The sequence below is a fragment of the Lycorma delicatula genome, chromosome 1 (assembly GCF_047948215.1).
Source record: "Lycorma delicatula isolate Av1 chromosome 1, ASM4794821v1, whole genome shotgun sequence".
Classification (NCBI taxonomy): Eukaryota; Metazoa; Arthropoda; class Insecta; order Hemiptera; family Fulgoridae; genus Lycorma; species Lycorma delicatula.
In genome coordinates this window covers 3,249,658-3,264,766 of record NC_134455.1, presented here as the reverse complement: position 1 = coordinate 3,264,766, position 15,109 = coordinate 3,249,658, and the positions used below count along the sequence as shown (strand labels likewise).

The following is a 15,109-nucleotide window of genomic DNA, read 5'->3' as shown; positions in this document are numbered from 1 at the left end:
TCTCCTATAGCATCACATTTCAAAAGCTTCTAATCTTTTATCCTCAGATAATCTGATCGTCCAAGTTATATAAGCGACACTCTAAACATATACTTTCAAAAATCTTTTCCTGACATTTAAATTAATTTTTGATGTAAACAAATTATATTTCTGACTGAAGCTTGTTTTGGCTATGCTATTTGGCTTTTTATATCGCTACTACTTCGTCCATCTTTAGTAATTCTACTTCACAAATAACAAAATTCTTCTACCTCCATAATCTTTTCTCCTCCTATTTTCACATTCAGTGGTCCATCTTTGTTATTTCTACTAGATTTCATTACTTTTGTTTTGTTCTTGTTTATTTTCATGCGCTAGTTCTTGCGTAGTACTTCATCATGCCATTCATTGTTTCTTCTAAATCCTTTTTACGCCCAGCTAGAATTACTATATCATCAGCATATCGTAGCATTTTTATCTTCTCACCTTGTAATGTTACTCCGAATCTAAATTGTTCTTTATCATCATTAACTGCTAGTTCTATGTAAAGATTAAAAAGTAACAGGGATAGGGAACATCCTCATCGGACTTCCTTTCTTATTATGGCTTCTTACTTATGTTCTTCAATTATTACTGTTGCTGTTTGGTTCCTGTAAATATTAGCAATTGTTCTTCTATCTCTGTATTCGAACCCTAATTTTTTTAAAATGCTGAACATTTTATTCCAGTCTACGTTATCGAATGCCTTTTCTAGGTCTATAAATGCCAAGTATGTTGGTTTGTTTTTCTTTAATCTTCCTTCTACTATTAATCTAAGGACTAAAATTGCTTCCCTTGTCCCTATACTTTTCCTGAAACCAAATTGGTCTTCTCCTAACACTTTTTCAACTTTCCTCTCAATTCTTCTGTATAGAATTCTAGTTAAGATTTTTGATGCATGACTAGTTAAACTAATTGTTCTGTATTCTTCACATTTATCTGCTCCTGCTTTCTTTGGTATCATGACTATAACACTTTTTTTGAAGTCTGACGGAACTTCCCCTTTTTCATAAATATTACACACCAGTTTGTATAATCTATCCAATCGCTTTTTCACCTGCACTGCGCAGTAATTCTACAGGTATTCCGTCTATTCCAGGAACCTTTCTGCCATTCAAATCTTTTAATGCTCTCTTAAATTCAGATCTCAGTATTGTTTGTCCCATTTCATCCTCTTTGATCTCCTTTTTTCCCTCTATAACACTGGTTTCTAATTCATTTTCTTCATATAACTCTTCAATATATTCCACCCACCTATTGACCTTTTCTTTCCCATTATAAATTGGTTTACCATCTTTGTTTAACACATTATTAGATTTTAATTTATGTACTATAAAACTCTCCTTAACTTTCCTGTATGCTCCGTCTATTTTACCAATGATCATTTCTCTTTCCAGTTCTGAACACTTTTCTTTAATCCACTCTTCTTTCGCTAGTTTGCACTTCCTGTTTATAGTATTTCTTAGTTGTCGATAGTTCCTTTTACTTTCTTCATCACTAGCATTCTTTTATTTTCTACGTTCATCCATCAGCTACAATATATTGTCTGAAACCCAAGGTTTTCTACCAGTTCTCTTATTCCGCCTAAGTTTGCTTCTGCTGATGTAAGGATTTTCTTTTTAACATTCTCCCACTCTTCTGCTTCATTTTCTACCTTATCTTTTTTACTTAGACCTCTTGTGATGTCCTCCTCAAAAATCTTCTTTACCTCTTCTTCCTCAAGCTTCTCTAAATTACACCGATTCATCTGACATCTTTTCTTCAGGTTTTTAAACCCCAATTTACATTTCATTATCCCTAAATTATGGTCACTGTCAATGTCTGCTCCTGGGTATGTTTTGCAGTTGACGAGTTGATTTCTAAATCTTTGTTTAACCATGATATAATCTATCTGATACCTTGAAGTATCGCCTAGCTTTTTCCAAGTGTATATTCTTCTATTATGATTTTTAAACGGGTGTTGGCAATTACTAAATTATACTCTGTGCAAAACTCTATAAGTCGGTCCCCTATTTCATTCCTTTTGCCCAGTCCATATTCACCCACTATATTTCCTTTCTGACCTTTTCCAATGCTTGCATTCCAATCTCCAACTATTATTAAATTTTCATCTCCTTTTATGTGTTTAATTGCTTCATCAGTTACTTCGTATACACACCTACCTCATCATCATCATGGGTGCTTGTAGGCATATAGATGTTAACAATCGTTGTCGGTTTAGGTTTTGATTTTATCCTTATTTACAATGATTCTATCACTATGCGTTTTGAAATACTCTACTCTCTTCCTTATCTTCTTGTTCATTATGAAACCTACTCCTGCCTGCCCATTATTTGAAGCTGAGTTAATTATTCTAAAATCACCTGACTAAAAGTCGCCTTCCTCTTCCCACCGAACCTCACTAATTCCTACTACATCCACATTTATCCTATCTATTTCCCTTTTTAAATTTTCTAGCCTACCAACCTTTTTTAAACTTCTAACATTCCACGCTCTGACTCGTAGAATGTTATTTTTTAATTTTCTGGTGACCCCTTCCTTAGGTAGTCCCCACTCGGAGATCCGAACGAGGGACTAGTTTACCTCCAGAATATTTTACCAAGGAAGGCACCTCCATCATTGCTATATGAAAATGCAGAGAGCCACATTTTCTTGGAAAAAAAGCAGCTGTAGTTTTCCATTGCTTTCAGCTACGCAGTACTCAGAGGACTGAGTGATGTTGATACGGCCGTTTAAGTCGTCCTGACTCATGCCCCTAACAACTACTGAAAGAGCTGCTGCCCTCTTTCAGGAATCATTCCTTAGTCTGGCTCTCAACAGATACCTCTCCGATATGGTTGCACCTTTGGTTCAGGTATTCTGTATCACTGACCACTCAAGCCCCCTCACCAACAGCAAGGTCTCATGATTCATAGAGGAGAAGAATCCATTCATCCCAGCATAATTAGTAAATTAAAGACTACCTTAGCAAGAAGCTAAATGAGTTGAATCAATAAAAGGGTAGTTTTTGTAAGCAAGTATCAACACTAACCAATGCTTTGCTAGCATCTTACAAGGTAGCAAATAAAATCGCAGAATATTAGAAGCCAAATATAATTTCATTCTACCAGCTGCTATAGATATGGTGAACATTATGATTGGTGAGTTTGCTAGGAAACTACTTTCAAAAATGCCTTTGTCTAATAACACCATCAGCTACAGAATACAACTCATGGTAGAAGACCTCAATGGGCAGTTAATTAAAAAATTAAAAGGGAAGGAATTTGGCTTGTAGCTGAATGAGGTCTCAGATGTTAATAATAATTATAGTCAGTTGATTCGCCATCTATGGTCTATTGATGGTAGTAACATTGCAGAAAACTTCTACAATGCTTTTCTTCTGTAAAAGTAACATTGTTAGTTCGAAGGCTCAACATGTGTTTGAGATTCTACAAGCTTTTATATCTGAAAACAGACTGGATGGACTAAGTCCTTTTGTTGTGTTATGTGTCTGAACTAATGGTGCTTGTTCTACGTCCAGCTATTACAGAGGATTGCAGGCTTTTACTCAAAGCAGAGCCCCTGAAGCATTGTGAATCTACTACATTATTCATAGGGCACTTACGTCAAAATATCCGATCTAAGTATATGTAGTGAATAGAAAAATTTATAAAAACCAGGGTACTATACTACACACTATGCTTATACTATACTGTACAACCATTCTTGAGGTTTGTTTAACAATTAGGTAATCTGTTATTGACTTTAAACCCTGCTTTCCTTATCTTATAAGGAATATAAATGAATTCATTTATGAATACAAATATTCATAAAATATTATTATAATATGAATGTTTGTTTGTTTGTCCTGTATGCTTTTCTATACCATTCATCCAATTATGATGAAACTTTGGTAAGTTGTGAGTTAGCTTGGACCCGCTAGGTGGCACTGGGGTTAAGATATTTTGAAATATTGTATTTATGGTCCATGATACATTACATTAGTTACATGAAAAGAAATATTTTTGCAAAAAAGGGAAGGATAAATTTTGTGATGTTCTGTAATGTTCAGTTTTTTAATGTTTTATCAGACTTTCATTTGTGTTCATTTAATATATACGAGGTGCGACAATAAAGTAATGAGACTGATTTTTCTTTGCAAAATGTGGCAACCCTGCAGCTTGCGTAGGCACACCATCTTTGACCTTGGTCTATAAGCTACTTCTAGTCCAAGCGGCACATTGATGCGACTGATCAGTCGTGAGTTGTGCTGTAATAAGTGAACACATGTTTGTGTCTCTCGTCACAGAAATGAAACCGCAAAATATTGCGCAACGGTATCCCATTTCTTTTTGTGTTAAATTGGGTGAAAACGTGACGACAACTTACGGTAAGCTTCAGAAGGCTTTTGGAGAGGAGGTTATGTCAAGAGCTCAAGTTTTTTGGTGGCATAAAATTTTTAGTGAAGGCAGAACGAATGTTGAAGATGAAGACCGCAGTGGACGACCATCAACCTCACGGACAGATGTCAACTTGACCAGGGTTTGTGAAATCGTACGATCTGATCGAAGATTATCCGTGAAAATGATTACAGAAGAACTCAACATCAATCGAGAAACGGCTCGTCTAATATTAACTGAAGATCTTGGTATGAGAAAGATTTGTGCAAAAATGGTCCCCAAAAATCTCACACAACAACAGCGAGAAACACGGAAAAATGTGGCAGCCGGTCTGTTAGAGCAAACGGAAATCAATCCAGATTTGTTGAGCCGTGTTATCACTTTTGATGAAGGTTGGTTTTTTCAATACGATCCAGAGACAAAACGCCAAAGTTCGCGATGGTGCTCTAAGGGATCACCCAGACCTAAAAAAGCTCGAATGTCAAAATCAAAAGTGAAATGCATGCTTGTGTGCTTCTTCGATTCCAAGGGAATTGTTCATAAAGAGTTGGTGCCTCCTGGACAAACAGTTAACCAATATTTCTACAAAGAAATTTTAGAAAGACTTCGTAAACGAGTTGTTCATGTCCGTGCCAACATTGCTTTTAATTGGATTCTGCATCACAATAATGCGCCATTCCATACTGCTCTGTCAGTACAGCAATTTTAACCTCAAAACAAATTTGAGTACTACCACAGCCACCTTATTCACCAGATATCGCTCCGTGCGACTTTTTTCTATTTCCAAGAGTCAAAATGGCGGTCAAGGGACACCATTTTCAAACAACACAAGATGTCCAAAAAGCTGTGACGAGGGTCTTGGAGGATATTACAGAAGATGAGTTCCAGAAATGTTACCATCAATGGCAGAAGCGCTGGAATAAGTGTGTACAATCAGAGGGGAACTAATTTGAAGGAGACAACACTAAACATGACTAAAACGGTAAGCAACATTTTTTTCACATCAGTCTCATTACTTTATTGTCGCATCTCGTATATATATACATACTCAAATCTACCAATGGTGAAGCACTGTAGGGTCAGCTAGTGCCATATAAATTTAATGACTATCCTTATGGACAAAGAACGAGTTTATTTTCAAAATATTAATTTTCTGAAACAACAATTAATCATTCTCCATTATCATTCCTTATAGCTTCTTCATACCTATCCATTCATTTTCCATTCCTACTCCAACGTTAAAATCTCCCACTAATATCATCTCTTGCTTGCTAGGGACTTAATTAAAAATATTACACAATGCCACTTCAGAATCCTCTTTCACTTTTTTATTTCACATTATTTCAAGCATATAAACCAATTATTACCATAAAGTATCCTGTGACTTTGATAGATACCCTTAAGATGTTCATTAACAGTTTCCTTCATTAACATGTATTTATACCTTACAAAGCCCTTTCACTTTTGTCCAACCATTATAGAAGTGTGTAAACAATATCCACATTTAACAGCTACAAATTTTCTTTTTAGCCTCAGTTAAAACATCCACAACAAACTTTGTTATTTCATTTAAAACTTGTAGTTTATTCCATAGCCTTGTTAGCCAAAATTCATAGTCCATTTTCATTTCCATTGCCTTATACTGTTAAAACCATTTGTATTCTCAGGCTTATTACTGGGTAATTTAACAGTTGTGATTTTTCTGCAAGTAGGGGACTGCTGCACAAGAGAGTGCTGCAATCACAAGAGAGTGAAATTTTAATTCTTATCTGCTCCTTCGTTGAAACTGCAATAACACAGATTGTGGCTTTAGGCCCTTTGTTAAAGTGGTGATGTAGACTTGCCACTGTCACAGTTTCTTTTCAACCTTACAGCATTTTGTAGATGTACAGTGTGAAAAAAATTAGATTTATTTAATTTAGATCAAAGAATTAAATTAATTGTCTTAAAAGTATTTTTTATGAAGAATAGTACTTGATGATAGTGAAACGTGGAAAGTAAGGAAATCGGAAAGGAATAGAGCAGAGGTTTTTGAAGTGTTATGTAAGAGGACATAAAATATTAGATGAGTTAATGAAGTATGTAACGAAGAGGTCTTAAGATGAATAGAAGAAGAAAAAAGGTTTTTGCATAATTCTGTGAAGAGTTGGACTCTTGTAAAAGGTTAAATGTGTCAGAGATAAAGATTAGATTTTATAAAAGATAGTGATGACAAAGGATATAATAATTATGTTGAGGTTAAAAGATTAGCACACTGACAGAAGGAAATTGAAAGCAGCATCAGTCTTGCTAATATGAATTTTAGCACAAAATAAATACAAGTTTCAAAACTGGGTTAATTTTCAAATTGGTATAATACCATATTCAGTTGCTATAATGTTTTTGTTTTACTAACATTACACTTATTTCAATCAAATCCTTTTTGTAGGTTATGTTTTTATAGTTTTTCATTGAGTACTGCTAAAGAAAGATCTACTTCCAAGATTATATCGAAGTTAATGGTAAAAAATAAAAAAAATAGTGAACAATAAAGGGAACCACTATCTTGAAAGTAATTCTATTTTCTATTCATATTTTCTTCACTTCAGATAAATACAATTGTGTAATGAAAAATTAGAATAATTATTCTAATTTTACAAGTATAATTTTGTTATTGTTACAATTACAGTTCACCTTTTATAGTCTGATTCAGAAGGTTTTAGTATTATGTGAAATAACTTATAATACTTACATTTTATAAGATTGTAATGATTTTTTTTTATTCAGGCAATTTACTGTTATACAACTGATGGTCTTGGACCATGTTATGCTATTGATGGTGAAAAAATTATGCTTCAGTGGTTCAGAAGTTACCTCGTGATTGTTGCTAAAGAATCTAAACAGAAATCTCAGAATTCAACTACACCTCCCATTGGGTAAGGTTTAAATACTATGCTTCAGAAAATGTTATTTTTATGCCACCTTACTCTAATTATAATATGTTTGTGAGGTGTGTGAGAAAAGTAATGAGACTGACTTTTTACTTACCATAGTTTTTATTTTTTTTCAAACAACATATTATCCCCTTCAAAGTAGTTCCCTTGGGCTGCTATACATCAGCGGGGTCGTTGTTCCCACTCCTGGTAGCAGCACTGGAAGGCTTCAACTGGTAGGGCTTTTAACTTGTCCGTCACAGTATTTTGAATGTTCTCCAGAGTTCCAAAATGACGTCCTTTTAAGACATGTTTAAATTTTGGGAAAAGGAAAAAGTCACAAGGACTCAAATCAGGTGAATAGGGGGGGGGGGTTGAAGAACCGTAGGAATGTGTTTTGAGGTCAAAAATTCCCTGATGGAAATGGCCATGTGACACGGGACATTTTCATGATGAAGCATCCACATGTCTGCAATGTCTGGTCTCACGCGAATCACTCTTTTCCTGAGCCTTTCAAGGACACCTTTGTCCTGGAGGAACAAATTCTTTATGCACAGTACCGTGTATAAAGAATTAAAGAATTCTTGGTCATTGTCAATCCTCTCAAGAAGATCAATGCACATGTTTCTTCGATTGCCCTTCTGTTCCGTTGTGAGGTTTTTCGGCACCAATTTTGCACAAACCCTCCACATGTCCAAATCGTCTGTCAAAATTTGATGTATGGTGAAAGTGTTTAAATTTAACTGTTCACTCATCATCCTTATTGTTAAACGATGGTCTGATCTCACAAGACCCTCACACGCTCAACGTTTTCATCAGATTTTGAAAGTTGAAGATCTCCCTGAGTGAGGTTGATCTTCAACATGTTCTAGGCCTTCCAGAAATGATTTGTGCCAGCGGAAAACTTGTGCTCTTGATAAGCAATGTTCCCCATTGGCCTGTTTCAACTTTTCAAAGATCACACTTGCGGATTCCCCAAGTTTAACACAAAACTTGATTGCACAACATTGCTCTAAATTCCGATGCTCCATTTTCATAACACAACAAAAACACAACTTCAGTGATGATGCTGTCAAAAATAATGTGTTGGCTGAACAGAGTTGAAACTCGTACTGAGCATGTGGGAAGGATGAACAAACCGGTCTAGCACAGACCGGTAGACACAGCGTTGCCAGTTCGCTCGTAGTGTTACCAATATCATTACTTTTCTCACACACCTCGTATATTTTTTATTAATAAATATAACCAGTTGTTTACAATAAAATATTATAATTTTTTTTTTTAATTGCAACTGATAATCATGCTTGCGTTGAAATCTATTTTTGTAACAATAAAAACATCATTTTGAAAAATGTTTAAAAACTGAAGATCCTACCATAAAATATACATACATAAAATACAGCTAATTTAATACAAAAAAAATGTGTATATGTATGTGTTTAAATCTGTGTGAGCTTATATGTTAAAATGTTTTTCAAATTAATTTTATTTACTTCCAATCTACTGACAGTTCTGAGATATAATTTTGGCTTTAGAGTTAGTACTCAATTGTTTTGAGAAAAGTATTAGAATTAATTTTTTATGTACTCAGCTTAGATCATGAATTACACAAATTGCATATATTTATACAGTAACAAAATAAACTTACTGTGTTGATGCAAAGAAATTTTTGTTATTCATTTTGTTAATTATTTGTATTAACAAATAACTGAATGATAGATTCTAATTGAGAATGTTTTGTTCACTGTAGTAAATATACTTTTTGTTACTAATGTATATTTAATTTCATATTCATGTGAAATAAATATTTAATGGCCTACATGTTTTGTTTAATTTGTTAATTTACCATTGTATGTTCATAATTTTTTTTTCAGAATTTTGTGAAATTATCTTTTTAGTATGTAGGCAGTATCTATAAAATTGTAGATTTTGAGTTGTGTGTATTCCCATGTTTTTGACCGTAAGGAATCCATTCGTGTAACTAAAATGATTGCACACAACCATTAATGAAAAACAAAGGAGAAATGTCTATCCAGAATAAGTTCTAATGTTACAAGAAAGCAGTATCTACATGTTTGAAGGAAGAGAGATAGAGCAGAATTTGCTTAGTAGATACTACTTTCTTGCTTAGCACACATTTCTTTCTTGCTTAATATTGTTTAAAATGTCAATCCAGATACTGCTTTCTCATTATGAGTTGATCAGGTAGTCTAGTTCTTTACACATGTATGGTATTAGCATCATAATTTGATTACTCATTTCTCTTGAGTAAATTTATTGCGGTTTAGAATAGAAAATTAGAAGTTTTGTAAGTTGAATATTATCATGGAGAATATATACACCTGATAACTGATACTTGACCATCTGAACCTGATGCTTGCCTTCTTGACTAGCATCAGCAGCTGGATTTGGTAGAAACAAACTGGATAGATTATTTCAGTGCTAAAGGATGTTCTCCCTGAAAATCAAAGCTACTTCTAGGAAAATTTGCCTGTCAAACAATTTTGTATATAGTATAAAAATAAGTTAGTGTAAAAATTTAGTTAAATTGCTACACCACCTCACACTGAGACCAAATCCAAAAAACCGGTCAAAAGTTGAAAAATGAAGTCGCATATCAAAGATTCAGATAATTGGGTTAGGTAGAAGAATAGTTGAATTGCTGTAAACTGGGATCTGAAGAAGAACCCATTGGGTTGGTCTAGTGGTGAAACTCGTCATTCCAAATCAGCTGATTTCAAAGTTAAGAGTCCTAAGGTTCAAATCCTAGTAAAGGCAGTTACTTTTATACGGATTTAAATACTATTTTATGGATACCGGTGTTCTTTGGTGGTTGGGTTTCAATTAACCACACATCTCAGGAATTGTCGACCTGAGACTGTACAAGACTACACTTCATTTACATTCATACATATAATCCTCACTCATCCTTTGAAGTAATACTGGTGGTTCTGGAGGCTAAACAGAAAAAGAAAGGGATCAGAAGAGGGGAATATTGTATACCTGCTTCAGAGTTCATAAAGGAAATCTTCTGTAATTTATAGTTTTCATTTTTATTTGATTAAGAAAAAAAATCAGCTGCTTAAAGCTGCCCTACGTGTTTTTTGTTTCAAGTGTGTATGATAAAAAATATGAATATTTCAGTTTAATACATTTAAAAATGTTTGACTTAATTTTCTTTTAAATGGTAATTACAATAAAAATACACAAAAGTAACATTATTATGAAAAATGTTTGTATTTTACATGGTTTTATTTAACTTCACTCATTTGTTTGTTTGTTTATATGCATGTATGTTTGTATGTTAGTGTACATGAAATCTTGCAATTTATTTTTCACCCAATTTGAAATCAAAAGTAGCCACAAGATGGGATTTAACGTTCTCCAATTTGGATGAAAACTGCTACTTGAGGGTTTTTGAGGTTGCTGCTTATAAATTTGATATTAGAGTGGGGAAAAACAAAATGGCAGAACCAATATGGCAGATCAGTATTTTTTAAAATCATCCTATTTACTTAAAATTCACTATTTAGGGGTTACTGAATAGTATTCAGGGGGACACTGATTTTCAATTAAATTCATATAATTTTCTACCAGTCATTTTGAATTTCATTTTTTTGACTTCAGATTTGCAATCAGCAACTCCAAAAACTCTGATATCAAGTTTCCAGTAAACAAACTAACTTTTAATTTTAACCAGCCTTTTACACTTTGGCCCCACTGTGCATTTGGAAAAATCTAGAAATCATTCTTCAAAAATATGGGAAAACTAAATTTTAGTTTTGTTCTAGATGAGCATTTTCACAGTCACATTTACATTTTACTTATATAATATTTTCAGTATAATTATAAAATTTGATGAAATAAAACAATTTTATGATTTACATTTTTATTTTTAAACGTCTTTCAAATAGAAACAATCTTTGTGATCAATTAAATAGTGAACACAATTAATTGTATAGTTAATGTCAAATTTTCCACCAGTCCATCAGTGTCATTTTCCTCATTTAAAATTATAACGGTATCACTTGTATCAAAAAATTATTGTATCAGTAACATTGGTTTTTCACTAACTTATGTTAGGTTTGCTATTTTCTCTAACAAACTAATTAATTTTTCTGCTCCTCCTCCTATCTACTCATTTCTGTACCATTATTTCAACTCTTGTTAACCTCGTAAAGGAAAATCAACCCGTGACAAATCTTCCATTGACTTTGATTCAATCATTGTTCAGTGACATTCCATATGTCTTGTTTGATAATTCAACAGGTACTGTTCTCTTTCAACACAGGTAGAGTACAAATAGATTGTCTGTTCTCCAGAGTATATAGGTAAATGAACAACATTAAAATCAGTATCCTTATCAATAGTCTTATATGGTCTCTATTTGACCATTGAGTATTTAGCTGTGTTCTTCAACTCTCCATTCTCATTCTTCCACGCTTTGCCTCTTTTTTCAGCACTAGATTCTTGTTCCTCTTCTGCCTTAGGCAGGATTGTAAGACATATTTTTCTGCCTTACAAGTTCATAATTTTAATGGTTTTTTTTTTACCAACAGTACTAAAGATTTTTAACCTTTTTACTGACCCTTAAAGTTGATTATTTTGTTGTAAAAATTTAGCAGATGTTCATAACTTTTTTCATACTCCCAATACTTTATAAGAGTAAGCTTCATTAAGCAACATTTTTTTCTTATAATTTCACAACCTTATGTGTACACATTTGTACATCAGTCTTTTGAAATCCAATTTTGTCACTAAATTGGTTAGTACATTCCATAAAATTGTAAAAAAATTTTTTGTTATAAGAGTATACTAAGTATTTTTCTATGAAATATCCCAATCAATTTAGTAATTCCTCCACCTTTTTATTTTATTGTATATTCAAAAAAATTATTTCTTATAATTACAGTTCTGATAAACTGGTAGACCATGGCATAACTTTGGCATTGCAAACTGTTACATATGTATGTTATAATATTTTAGCACCCTCCTCTGAAAATATACTGTTTAGAGTCTATTTCTTTATATATATTTAATATGATATGCAATTTATTTTAATTTCTAATGATTTGTACGATTTTATTTAAAAAAATTTCTAAATAATAAATATGTTCATGAAAGTAAATATTCATAAATCTCATTGGTCATTTTTTTTTATTATCCTATCTTGTATTTTAAATAATAAATATATTTTTAATACAAGAAATTATTTTTTTTCATGTATTTGTTGCTGTATAAGATCATAATTTTTAAATAATAATGCTTAGCAAAACACATTTATAATACTGGGTTTTCAAACAAACTATTTTTGGGACTATATACGTTATATAATATGGTTTATCCTTTGTTAGGATGATGCTAAGCAGTATTTCATCCTGCTTTTTTATTTTAGTTTATGACCAGTATAGAACTAAGCAAAAAGGCAGTATCTGCTTTTTTAATTTAAGAATTTTACGCAAAAAAGTATAAAATGTGGACCAAGCATTAAAGTAAATTCATATATTAGGTAAATTTATGTATTAAAACTAGGATTTCTAAGATTGTTTCTTGTAGATTCACCTTTTCTCTTAGCAATATAATGTAGATTATATTGTACATATAGATGGTCTGCTATGATTTTGGTATTTCTCTACATTTTGAACTACTTTGACTCAAAAAATATTAAATTATAATAATTATGGTACACACATTTGTATGTTATTGGTTTCTGCTAGGCTTTATGTGTCAAGAATTGTTTAATGAGAAATTATGAAATTGTGTGTAGTTTGTATCTCAATGATTGAAATTAATGACTTTTTTTGTGCTTGTTTTTCAACTTTTCAAAAAAGAATACCTTTGGAAATAATACTAAAAAATAATTTTTTTAACTTTAAAAAACACTTTCACCCCAAAAATCTGCTTTATAAGTTTTTACTTTTTCAGCCCATTGAAATGAAATTTTTAAAATTAGTTATAATACGGTTTAAAGGTTTTTAAACATTTCATTGGTGGTAGAAGTTCCTCCCTAAAAATAAGTGCTCTATAAATTTTGTTTTTAGTTTTTCAGTTTGAATTTTTTTATTTATATTTTTCAGTGTTCTAAATAAATAGAAATTACCTTTCATATGTATGATTAAAACTTTCATTATAATTTGCTACACTTTAAGCTAATCTGGATTTGCTAAGGAAACATAACAGGTAGTTTTACACGTAGCTTGAAAAAATTTTAATTTTTGGTATTGTACATTGATAAAGTAAAATGTAGTTGATAATGTCAAATGTAATTTATTAATAAGAATGAGAATTTTTTTTTTCAATAAACTAGCAGAACTTTTCTGTGAACTTAGGAAGGGAATAAGTTTACAGGAAAAAATATCAATTAGAAAATTCAGCTCCATATTAGAAATTTGGGTAGTATTTCTCTCACGTTCATTAGTTTATTGATTATCACACTTATTTTATTTGTCTTACAATCAGAATTATTTGATTTCCAAAATATAAGTATTATGATTGAAGAGATTATCTAAGTGGTATAAACACTAGCTTCTGAACACTGCTTTCTTTAAATGAATATTGAGAAGTTCGGTTCTCAAAAATTAAAAAAATGTTTTTTATCGTCAATTATTTGACTGGTTATTCCTCTATTCCTTTGAGTTTCAAGCATTTTCTATAGCCTACAACATCAGTTACTTTGTTTATATATTTTTTTCCTCTTATGGTTTGTACATTTAACAATTCTAACTATATAGAACTAGATAAAACTTACAAATTGTAGGACTATTATGGATTTAGATGTATTTTATTTCTTATAATCAATGCAAGAATTTCCATTGTTTTACAACACATTTACTGTATGTTTCAGGTGAAACTTGCTTTGTTACCACCAATTTACTTTCCTTACAGTTAGTCTGGAGTAAAGGTATCCAAACCAAAAGTAATGGTCTATTGAAAACCAGTCATCGTAATCTCTTAAATGTAGGCTCAGTCGACAGGAAATATCTCCAAGATTTCTGTATACTCTTAAGGTCAGTAGAATACACAAGTGCAGGCAAGCTGACTCACAATGCAATTGTAGTCAGTCGAGATGTGGACCTCACAGCTTTAGTTCAATGCATGCTTTGGTTAACAAAGTTTCAATCAGTTATGCGTGTTCAATGGCGTATAGAACTGAATGGAATATTGGTCATCCTACACCCAAATTTATTTGCATTGATTGAAACTTCACTAACTAAAGTATGCACTGAACCTTCTGTTGTGAAGTCCACATCTTGTCTGACTACAATTGCATTGCGAGTCGACTTGCTTGCACATGCTTATTCTACTGACCTCAAGAGTATGCAGAACAAATCTTGGAGATATTTCCTGTTGATTGAGCCTACATTTAAGAGATTAGAACAACTGATTTTCTAAATATAGGCCATTACCTTTGGATACCTTTACCCTAGACACCCTTTATGAAAGAGTGGAAAAAGTACAGTAAAACAGTGAAAAAATTACTTTTCTTGTTGGAAGCAACTTGTATTCCTTAACATTTTGAGAATTCTTAAGTTTAAAGCTAAATGCTTGGTTACAATATACTGTATGTATATTTGTTGGTGTATTTAACATTAACATTATCATAAAAATAAAAAAGCACACTGAAAAGGTGATTTTGGATTACAGATAACAACTGGTTAAATTTGGAGTTAAAATTATTTTTCACTATAAAATTTGTAATTTATTTGTTTATTATTATAATTTTCATTCATTTATTTTAATTTTTTAATTGTTCATTCCTCAATATTTCTTGATGATTGCTTGAAAATCAAAATAGTTATC

At 32.0% G+C, this 15,109-nt stretch overlaps 1 protein-coding gene across 4 annotated transcripts in view; it reads left to right on the top strand.

Annotated features, from left to right (window-relative positions):
- LOC142322279 (vacuolar protein sorting-associated protein 11 homolog) overlaps window positions 1-15,109 on the top strand; it is a 106,520-nt gene that overhangs the window by 27,992 nt on the left and 63,419 nt on the right. For all 4 annotated transcript variants that reach the window (XR_012755829.1, XR_012755836.1, XM_075361227.1 and 1 more), the window contains exon 7: window positions 7,164-7,312. Coding sequence is in view for 2 of the 4 variants with exons in the window: in XM_075361227.1 (XP_075217342.1) it covers window positions 7,164-7,312 (149 nt within the window). In the remaining 2 variants the exon portion in view is untranslated. The remainder of the gene's footprint in view (window positions 1-7,163; window positions 7,313-15,109) is intronic.